The 11,545-nt window shown below is 36.3% G+C and overlaps 1 protein-coding gene across 1 annotated transcript in view; it reads right to left on the minus strand.

Moving 5' to 3' along the window:
• Positions 1–533: 533 nt before the first annotated feature.
• Positions 534–11,545, minus strand: part of TAF1B (TATA-box binding protein associated factor, RNA polymerase I subunit B) — a 119,016-nt gene continuing 108,004 nt past the window's right edge. Inside the window, exons 14-15 of the mRNA XM_007935106.2 lie at positions 5,618–5,840; positions 534–747 (exon numbers count right to left, since the gene is read on the minus strand). Coding sequence (XP_007933297.1) covers positions 534–747; positions 5,618–5,840 — 437 coding nt within the window. The remainder of the gene's footprint in view (positions 748–5,617; positions 5,841–11,545) is intronic.

The following is an 11,545-nucleotide window of genomic DNA, read 5'->3' on the forward strand; positions in this document are numbered from 1 at the left end:
ATATGTGTATATATATACATATATGTGTGTGTATATACACACACACACTTATTTTTTTATACACACACACAAGTTTATAATGCTTAAATCTTGGTTTACATTGGGACAGAAAGAATAAGGAAGTTATCTAGTTTTAAAAGCAACTTTAGCTTTAAAATACAATGAATACAAATTTCTGAATACCATTTATGTAACTTCTTGTTTTAATTTATTCAAAGAACATACATAATTTAAAAAATAAATTCAAAGTTCACTTGTTTTCCAATATATATCTTTATAAGCCACCTAATACTATATATATGTATCTCATATATAATACACACACGTACATGGTACCATATAAAATTCACTGCCTTCGAGTCAATTCGACTCAGTGATCCCTCCTTGGGTTTCTGAGGCAGTATCTCTACAGAAATAGACTGTCCAGTCTTCCTTCTGAGGATATGTGTAATAAAATCCTATTTTCTAGGATGTTATATTCCAATTTGACATTCTTATCATTATTAAAATAGTTCGTCAAGAATGTTTCTATTTCATTTTTCTCGATACCTTGTCACTTTCTTGGATCCTGAAGATTTCTTTTTTGTTTTACTATATTTTGTCTTAAAAAGTCGCTTTTCAACTAAGCTCACTTCTTCGTGGAGTAAAGATGTCTTTATTCTTAGCAGGAAGGAGAAAAGATTTAGTATAAATTGGTAACTCAGAGAATAATTCGATTCTTCATAGGTTGTCACATGTTTACAATAGCTAGAAGGAGAAGAAAAAGGGCTAAGTTATCTTTAAATGGCAATTTAGAAATGCACACATATATACATTGAACATCTCCAAACTTAGCAAATATATATGGTTAGGCTTAAAATAGTATTCTGAGCTGGAAAGAAATTTAGAATAAGTTGCTAAAACTCTAATTTCACAAAGGAAACATTTTTTTAACACTGTCTGTGGCCACCATACAAGGGACACAGGGGGTGCTAGGAGCCCGGCCTCTTTGCTCCTTATCCAAAGTTTCCTCTAGTTTAGGTGGTCCACCATCCCTTTCTGAAATGGTCAAGGCAAAAACTGCACACACAGAGATTCTGGATGTATTTTTAAAACAAATAAAACAATCACCATTCCACTCAAACCAAAACATCTAACTTTATATATGCTTGCCCTCCTATATCTTGTGTAGAAAGAAGAGTTTACAAAATAATTTTATGTATTTTAAAATAGTGGAACTTGAATTTGATCAAATCTCTATCTCTACCAAGACATAGGCAATACAGGGACAGAGGAACATATTAAATGATATAATAGGGCTGTAATCAGCAAAATCCTTACTATGGGAAATTATACAGGACAAATGAGCTGGCTTACTCAACAAGTAAATTCAAAGAGAATAAAAATAAGAGATAAAGACAAGAAACTTATGGATTAAAACACATTTAAGGGATCAATTACTTGGAATGTATGAGCCTTATTTAAATTCAAAGTTAAACATATTTTAAAAATTACTTGACAGTTGGAAAATATAAGCATTGACTACAGGTTTGATAGTATTATAGAATTACTATTAATATATTTTGGGTAACATTAATAGTGTTATAAACCAAAAAAAAGCCAAACTCACTGCCGTCAAGTTGGTCCAACTCAAAGTGCCCCCTCCTTGGGTTTCCAAGGCAATATCTCTACAGAAGTAGATTGCCCAGTCTTCCTTCCAAAGAGTGGCTGGTGGATTTGAACTGCCAGCCTTCTGGTTAGCAGTCAAATGCCTTAGGCACTACACCACAGTTTGGTTTAAAAATATTTACAGATTGTTATAGATTGAAAGGGAGCTCTGGTAGCATAGTGCCTAAGGCACTTGACTGCTAACTAGAAGGCTGGCGGTTCAAACCCACCAGCCACTCCTCGGAAGGAAGGTTGGGCAATCTACTTCCGTAGTGATACTGCCTCGGAAACCCAAGGAGGGGTTGCTATGAGTCGGGGCCGACTCGACGGCACACAACAACAACAACAATATAGATTGAATCTCCCCTAGAATATGTGCTGTAAATCTATTTATCTGTGGTCATAATCCCATTTGGGAATGTGTTTTCTTTGTTATCTTAATGAGGCAGTATTAGTACAGGATGTGCAGGTAGATGCCATTGACTGGATGGCAGTGGGTTTTTTTTTTTTTTAGATGCCATGCCACATGAGATCTCCAAGGAACTAAGAAACAAGCTGAAAAGAGACAAGGACCTCCTTCAGAGCCAACAATGGGAGAAAACTCTTAGGACTGGTGCCCTGAATCTGGACTTCTAGCCTCTTAAACTGAGAAATTAAATTTGTTTTTTAAAGCCACCCATTGTGATTTCTCTTATAGCAGCACTAGAGAACTAAGACACAGATGAAATAATATGATGTGTGGGATCTGATTCAAAATAATCTGGGGGTACTGGGATAAAGGAGTGAGTTGAGGCATGGATTAGCCATGTTGATGAAATTACTGAAGCCGAGTGATGGGTACATGGGGGGTGCATTATCCTTTTCTCCTTTTTGAATATACTTGAAATTTCTATAACAGAAGTTTAAAAAACAAGTAAATGATATATAGAAATAAACTTATAGATGTTAGATTTGTATAACATACATGGCCCTAAATTCCTGAAACAATGTATACCATTTGCACCACAAAGCTCTGCCACTGATCTATAAAATAGGAAAAAATAACAGTACCTATCTATAGGGTTGATAAAAGAAGCTCTGGTGGTGTAGTACCTATGGCATTTGACTGCTAACCAGAAGGTTGGAGGTTCAAACCCACCAGCCACTCCTCAGAAGGAAGATTTACTGCCTTAGAAACCCAAAGGGAGTTGCTATGAGTCAGAGTTGACTCGATGGCAGTGGGTTTGGTGTTTTTTTGGTACATTAAAAAAACCAAACTCACTGCCGTTGAGTCAACTCCAACTCATAGTGACCCCTTCTTGGGTTTCCAAGGCAGTACCTTTATGGAAGTGGATTACCCAGTCTTCCTTCCAAGGGGTAGATGGTTGGTACACAGAAAGGGCTCATAAAATGTTCACTTCCATGGTATTACCAGAGTTCAATTAGCACAGAACACACCTATCTATATAAATTTATATGCTTCATTCATGCAATTTATTATCAGATTTATTTATTCTTTTTGGACTTTTACAAATTAAAAATATGATTCATCTTTTGTACTATTTCCTGGTCTTTACCAGGGAATTTTTGATTTGTATTTGCCAATATGCCTTAGTGCACAGATACAGGATAGGTACTATTTCAGAAATGAGTCTCTAATTTTTTTTCCATTATTCTCATTTATCTGATGCATTTATATGTGGGAAGTCAACTCTATCTTTAAGATGACTATTAAAATCTATTTCAGTATTTACACAAGTTATCTTTATAAAGCTCAGACTAAAATCTCTATTTATTTACTTATAATGAAGAAGGTGGTAAAGAAACTAATATTCAATTAAGTACCTAAAATATATTCCATACATAGTGCCTGATGAAGCAGTATATACCAAGTACTTTCAAGTACATCATCTCATTGAATTTTCATAATAACTCTTTAAGGTGGTACAAGTATCCAGATTTAACTGATGAAGATTTCAGTGAAGGTTCAGAAAAGTGAAATAAATTTTCCAAGGCTCTCCAGCTAGTAGGAAGCTCTAGTTGTATAGTGGTTAAGGCCTTGGGTTGCTAGTTAAAAGGTTAGTAGTTCAAACCCACCAGCCGCTTCATGAAAGAAAGATGAGGCAGTCTGTTTCTATATTTACAGCATTGGAAAACTTGGGGATTGCTATGAGTTGGAACTGACTCGAAGGGACTGAAATCGTATATAATAGGGCCAGAATTTGAATTAATCTCCTAACATCAAATCTATTTCATTCTACTATATTCTGCTAACTTGCATATAATTCATAATGCTTCCCATTGTTCCTCTGGTGATCTGAAGAGGGATTTTAGTTCAGAAGTGGTTTATTTCCATTTTATTGACAAACATTTTTTGTTCATTTACCATAATAATTTACAAAATGTCTAAGTGTCCTATAAATCTTTAATGGTAAACTTTATCTACTTCACTATATAAAGTGTATGGCTACTTAGAGACCGAATAATTTAAAATAGGTGGCATCAGAAAGAAACTTTTTTTTTTGTTAATATAATTTTAAAGCAGTGCAAAAAGGAGCTCAGGCTCTTTGGAGAAATAGCTGATTCCAGGATGAGACAGGGAAATTTAAGGATGAGCCTGGAACATCTTGTCATGCCATAAGACAAGGAAGTGCTCAAGAAATTAATAATAAAAATAAAATGAATAAATCATGGCACATGTCAAAGGACACAGGAGCCAGACTGAAGGGACTCTTAACTGGTCAAATATGGGACAATTAGAGAGTCAAAATAAGAAAGGACAATAATGAATAATAACCTATGAATAAAGTAGGAACCCTTTAGTCCACACTGATAACAAATGATCAATAAGTCAATAAATGAGGGAGTAGGGAAGGTTTTTCCTTACCGAAAGATGCCAACTGATGTATGTTGATATATTTTATAATTACGATAGTCAAGATTGGTTCAAGTAAGAATCAACCATGGATGTTAAACCAAGGGGGGGATGTTTAATGAGGAACAGGGTATTTGCCTGGTCATAAAGTTTCTCCCCACAGATATCTTATTAGTTGCAAAGGAAAAAATAGTAACTATACCATAGAGACACCACACAACAACATCTTAACCAAGTGACTGATATTAACATCTGAAGGGCAAATGGACATCATGTGTCTCCAAATGCAATAGTCTCAAGAGGGCACATCACTTATTCTAGTCAGGGATGCATAACTTGAACCTCACATGAGGAAACATCACACAAACACAAATTGAGAAACATACTGTAACTTGGTATTTTTGAAGAATACAGGTCAATATTAAGAAAGTTAAAGGAAAGCTGAGGAACAACCAGGTTAAAGAAGACTTCTTTAGAGACACAAATAAATACAATACTTATTCCTGGATTTGACCTTATATTGGGGGAAAAATGCTATATAAACAACACTGCTGGAAGTAATGACAAAACTGAAAATATGCACTACAGGTTAGATAAAAGTATCATATCAATTTTAAATTTCTAGAATTTGTTAACTGTACCGTAGTTTCTTAGGAGAATATTCTTATTTTTAGGAAATATATAAGAAAGTACTGAGGTAAAGGGGTATGAAGTAAATAACTTCAGAAAAATAAATCATAATATACATTGAAAAATACAGTATGCTCTCCTGATCAGTATTCATTTATATCTCTATTACTTTGGCTGTTTCATTGCAGGTTCATTTAGTTAGGAAGAACCTGTTTGTGATAATTCTACTACATCACCTTTCTTGATTTTTATCAGCTTTCCTAAAACTCCCACACAAATTAAATTTATAATTCTTATTATCTTTATTATAAGCTCACCATCTTCTAATTCCTAATAAATATTCTATCTGGCTCTTATTATAGTTAACTACTTTAAGCTGAATGTGACTTTTTTTTTTTTTTTTAAATTAGAAGAGAATACTACTGTAGGCCAAACTGGGAATTTTACCATGTCTTATATCTTCTGATTACTAAGAGTATCACATACCTTTTACAGAATTTCTGTGTACTAAGCCAATATAGTGAATTTTTGGTTGTCAGTGATTGGCCTTTCTTTTTCAGGATTCCCTGGAGGCTATGTCCATGGAAGCAAGTTTTATCAGTGTCTTCTTCAGTCCAGTTGAATTGAAAACTTGATGGGCTTTTTTTTTCAATAGTTGGTGTTGAATCAACCAGGGTGCTAAATTGCTTCTGTAGATTCACTACCATTTCTGGAAGTGGAGGTAAAAAAAAAAAGGGAGGAAATAAAATAAAAACTAATGGTAAATCACAGAGTATGAGATAAAAAGACTTTAAAATAAATATGGCAAAATTAATATATATTTGTTCATTCATTCATTGTTAAAAACATTTGTCATCTACTATGTAACAGGTATTGTGCTAGGTACCAGAAATACAATCCTGTATCAATCAAAATTTCCATCCTCAAAGAACTTAGAGTTTAGTGTAGGGAAGACAGATTAGTAATTATAATGAAGAATGACATCAGGTAAAGAATAGAGTGGCCCTAAAAGAAAGAAGTAGTCAGTTCAACTATATGGTGGAGTTCAGAAACATTTTCTTAGAGAGATCATGTTTGAGCTGAGTCTTATATAATGAAAAGATGTTTGTCAGAAAGACAAAGCAGGTATAAAAAGGCTAGTTAGAGGCATAGAAAGTGAAGGACTGGTGTGTGAAACACCTTAGTGACACAGGCAAAGTATTAATGAAATGTTCAAAGACCTGGAGTTAGAAAACCAAAAGGGAAGAACACAGTCAGCATTTCTCAAGCTGAAAGAACTGAAGAAAAAACTGAAGCCTGAAGTTGCAGTATTGAAGGATTCCTGCATGATGCAGGAAGCATTAAAAGAAGATGGAAGGAATACAGAGAGTCACTATATCAAAAATAATCTGTCAGTGTACAAAAAAATAACTGGTTGATGTTCAACTATTTCAGGAGGTGGCATATGCTCAAGAACAAATGATACTGAAAGAAAAAGTCAAAGCTGCATTGAAGGAATTGGTGAAAAACAAGGCACCAGAATTGAGATGTTTCAACAAACGGATGCAGTGCTGGAGGGGCTTACTTGTCTATTTCAAGTTGGAAGACAGCTACCTGGCCAACTGACTGGAAGAGATCCGTATTTGTGCCCATTCCAAAGAAAAGTGATCCCACAGAATGTGGAAATTATTGAACAATATTGTTAGTACCACACACAAGTAAAATCTTGCTGAAGATAATTCAAAAATGGTTGCAGCAGTATATTGACAGGGAATTCCGGAAATTCAAGCCAGATTCAGAAAAGGACATGGAATGAGGTATATCACTGCTGATGTCAGATAGATCTGGGCTGAAAGCAAAAATACCAGAAAGATGTTTACTTGTGTTTTAGTGACTATGCAAAGGCATTTGACTGTGTGGATCATAACAAGTTATGGATAACTTGGGAATTCCAGAACACTTAATTGTTCTCATGAGGAATCTGCACATAGACCAAACAGCTGTCATTTGAATAGAACAAGGAGTTACTGTATGGTTTAAAACCAGGAAGGGTGTGTGTCAGGGTTGTATGCTTTCACTATACTTATTCAATCTGTATGCTGTGCAAATAATCCAAGGAGCTGGACTATACGAAGAAGAATGTGGCATTAGGATTGACAAAGACTCATTAACAACCTGAGATATGCAGATGATACAAGCTTACTTGCTGAAAATGAAGATGACTTGAAGCACTTACTGATGAAGATCAAAGAGTATAGTCTTCAGTATGGATTATACCTCAACATAAAGAAAACAAAAATCCTTACAACTGGACCAATAAACATCATCATGATGAACAGAGAAAAGATTAAAGTTGTCAAAGATTTCACATTTCTTGGGTCTATAATAAACACCCATGGAAGTAGCAGTCAAGAATCAGACATTGTATTTCAGTGGGCAAATGTGCCGCAAAAGACCTCTTTAAAGTGTTGGAGAGAAAAGATGTCACTTTGAAGACTAAGGTATGCCTAATCCAAGCCATGGTATTTTCAATACCTTCATATGCATGTGAAAGCTAGACAATGAGTAAGAAAGACCAAAGAAGAGTTGGTGCCTTTGGACTGTGGTGCTGGTGAAGAATCCTGAAAATATCATAGACTGCCAGAAGAACAAACAAATCTGTCCTGGAAGAAGTGCAGCTGGAATGCTGCTCAGAAGAGAGAATGGCCAGAATTCATCTCACCTACTTTGGTCATGTGGTCAGAAGGGACCATCCCCTGTAGAAGGGTATCATGCTTGGTAAAGTAAAGAGTCAGTGTAAAAGGGAAAGACCTTCAACAACATGGATTGACGTAGTGGCTGCAACGATGGGCTCAAGTACAGCAAGGATCATGAGGATGGTGCATGACTAGGCAGTGTTTTGTTTTGCTGTACTTACTGACAGCCTACTAAGTGATAGGTCACTATGAGTCAGAGTCGACTCAATGGCACCTAACAGTAACAACAACATGGATTTCAACCATGGCCCCTCAAGATAAATGGTAACTTGGCTAGGCCATGATTCTCAGTATTATGTAATTATCTTCTATTTTCTGATCTTATAGAAGAGTCAGGAGTAGAGTGCATCCTTTGGACTCTGGGTCCTTGTGCTGAGAACCTCCTAGGTCAAGGAGAAGATTGATGCCAAGAGACATGGCAATCTCTGAGGAATGCCAGGCTCTAAGATACTGAAAGGAAAAAACGACGTTCACCCAAAGCCAACAGAGGAGAAAGGCTTCCCCTAGAACTGGTCTCTGAATTCAGAATTCCAGCCTCCTAAATTGTGAGAGAACAAATTTGTTTGTTAAAGCAATCTACTTGTGTTATTTCTGTTACAGTATTACTACATAACTAAGGCAGGCAGGCAGATCATTCTTTATAGGATGAACTGGGGAGAAGAAAATAAAATGAAGTGAGAATAATTATGAGACTACTTAAATACACAGGCAAAAGATACTGAGGGCCTGAACCAGTAGCAGTAAAAACAGAAATAGTGGTTGTATAAGGGAGACAGTAACTCCCAAATACTAATGAGTATTATCCTCATAGAAATAACTGCTTTGGAAAGCCAAACATTCCAATGTTAGTATTATTCAAAACATTTTAGAGTTACAATCTTAGAAATGCTTTCAGAGCCACTTAATTCATTCACTCATCCAATAAATACTTACTGACAGCCTACTAAGTGATAGGCACTGTTCAATGTGCCTGGGATTCATTAGTAACAAAAGAGAGAAAGATGCCTACTCTGTAAAGAATATAGTCTAGCAGGGGAATTGCACAATAAAGAAGGAATATAATAAATAAATTAAAAATGTTTGTGAGAAGGGGGAAGGGACGTGGAAAGAATTAAAAGAGCAGAGTAAATGGGATCAGGAAAGGCTGGGTGGGGAAAATATAAGTTCCAGAAAGAAATGAAGTGCTCAAAAAATAAAAGGTTGGGGGCATGTCAAAGGGACAAGAGAACCAAACTAAAGAAACTCCAAATGGTAAGACATGGAATAGTTTGAACAATGGAAGTAAAAACTATAGTATTGGGTTATAACCCAAGGTATAAAATAAGGAGTTCATACTGACATAAAAAATGATTGACTAAACATATAAATAATGAGAGAGAAGAGATAATTCTCCCAGAAGAATTCCAAATAATATATATAACTCCCCTCTTTAAGAGGCAGCTCTTAGCTCTACCTTCGGAGAGTGGGCTGAAGTTTGTGACCCACTTCCAAAAGACAGGATATGAAAAGGGAAAAAGAGTAATTTTACAAGGGAGAAACCTGGCAAACACTACTTTTACCAACTGATGAAAATTAATGTCACAGTGGTGTTGAACTCACTGCTGTCGAGTAGGATCTGACTCATAGTGACTGTTCCTTGGATTTCTGAGGCGGTATCACTATGGAAGTAGATTGCCCAATCTTTCTTCTGAGGAGTAGCTGGTGGGTTTGAACTGCCAGCCTTCTGGTTAGCAGTCAAGTGCCTTAGGCACTATGCCACCAGAGCTCTTATGTACCTGACATAGTGTGATAAGAAGGGAACTTCACTTCCTACAGTCCTCCTCCTCAAAACCAGTAACTCATTCTAACCATGACAAAGCATCGGACAAAGCCAACTAGAGAAACATTCTATCAAACAGTAATTCTCAAAACTGTCAAGATGATGAAAAATAAGGAAAAAATGAGAAATATCACAGACCAGAGGAAACTAATCAGCCCTAGGACATGAAGGACCTGGAGACCAGAAGTACTACATGGTGCCTGGTTACCAATGCCAACCACTCAAGAAGGGATCATAACTGGAGATCCTGGATAGAGTGGAAAGAAAAACGTGGAACAAAATCCAAAAACACAGTAATGACCACAATTACTGGTCGGATGGAGTCTGGTGGGACCCCCAAGACTATGGCCTTGGGATACACTTTGGGCCTGGGATAAAACTCACTCCCAAGGGCTAGCTCTCAGTTCAACAGTAAATAAGGCTTACATGCAGAACACTCAACCAAGGGTGATGCACCCACCCACTCTACAGAGATACATCCCTTGGAGCAATCGGCCATGGGGCACCAGAGGGACAACATTCACATGGAGGAAAAACTTGACAAACAGGAGTGCATAACTAAAAAGGGCTCGGGGAGGGGGTGGTTACTGGGAAGTGAGAGGAAGAGAGTGGGTTAGGGTTGGGATGGTAATTGGGGAGTGAAGCCAAATCCAAATGCACACGAAATGTTGAATGTAAAACAAATTCTGCTCTGTAAATTTGTACCTAAAGCACACACACACACACAACCCACAAGACAAATAATTGCAATATGGTATCCTGAATTAGATGCTAGAACAGAAAAAAAAGACAGTATTTGAAAAACTGGTGGTTATATCTGGATAAAATCTGGAGTTTACTTAATAGTAATGCACCAATGTTGGCTTCTTAGTTTTGACAAATTTACCATGGAAATTTAAGATGATAACATTAGGGAAAACAGAAACTTGAGAAAAATGGGAAATCTCTGTAGTCTTTTATAACTTTTCTGGAAATCTAAAATTACTTGAAATAAAAAAAGTTTATTTTATAAAAGGGATTGATTGAACACAGATGAAAAAGGAGTCCACGGAAGGTACAAATGGTTAATTGACTATAGCTAAAAGGTTGGTCGTTCAAACCTACCCAGAGGCTTGTTGGAAGTAAGACCTAATGATCTACTTTTGAAAGGTCACAACCTTAAAAACTCTAATGGAGCAGGTTTACTCTTCACACGTGGGGTTGCGATGAATCAGAATTAACTTGATGGCAGTTAACAACATCAACATAAATGCAAAAATCCTATCAAACTGAATCCAACAGCATTTAAAAAGGATTATACACCATGACCAAGCAGATTAATCCGAGGAATGCAAGGATGGTTCAACACTAAAAAAAAAATCAATCAATCTTATATATCACATTAACAGAATAAAGGAAGAAAAAACTCACATATGATCATCTCAACAGATTCAGAAAAGGCATTTGATAAAATCTAACATCTTATCATGATAAAAACACTCAGAAAACTAGCCATAGAAGGGATATTCTTCAACATGATAAAAAGATTTATGAACACACCTAACATCATACTTAGGGTAAAAGACTGAAAGCTTTCTCCCTAAGATCAGGAACAAGATAAGGATGCCCTTTTTACCACTGCTATTCAACATTGTAGCCAGAATAATTAGGCAAGAAAACCAAATAAAAGGCATTCAAATTGGAAAGGAAGAAGTAAAACTATCTCCATTCACAGAAGACATGATCCTATATTTGTTGTTGTTGTTATTGCTAAGTGCCATCGAGTCATTTCTGACTCATAGCGACCCCATGCACAGCAGAACCAAACACTGCCCGATCCCACGCCAGCCCCACAATCCCTGCTATACTTGAGCCCATCAT

The sequence above is a fragment of the Orycteropus afer genome, unplaced genomic scaffold, assembly GCF_000298275.1.
Source record: "Orycteropus afer afer isolate SDZICR_OR568_19922 unplaced genomic scaffold, OryAfe1.0 scaffold00025, whole genome shotgun sequence".
NCBI classification, from domain to species: Eukaryota; Metazoa; Chordata; class Mammalia; order Tubulidentata; family Orycteropodidae; genus Orycteropus; species Orycteropus afer.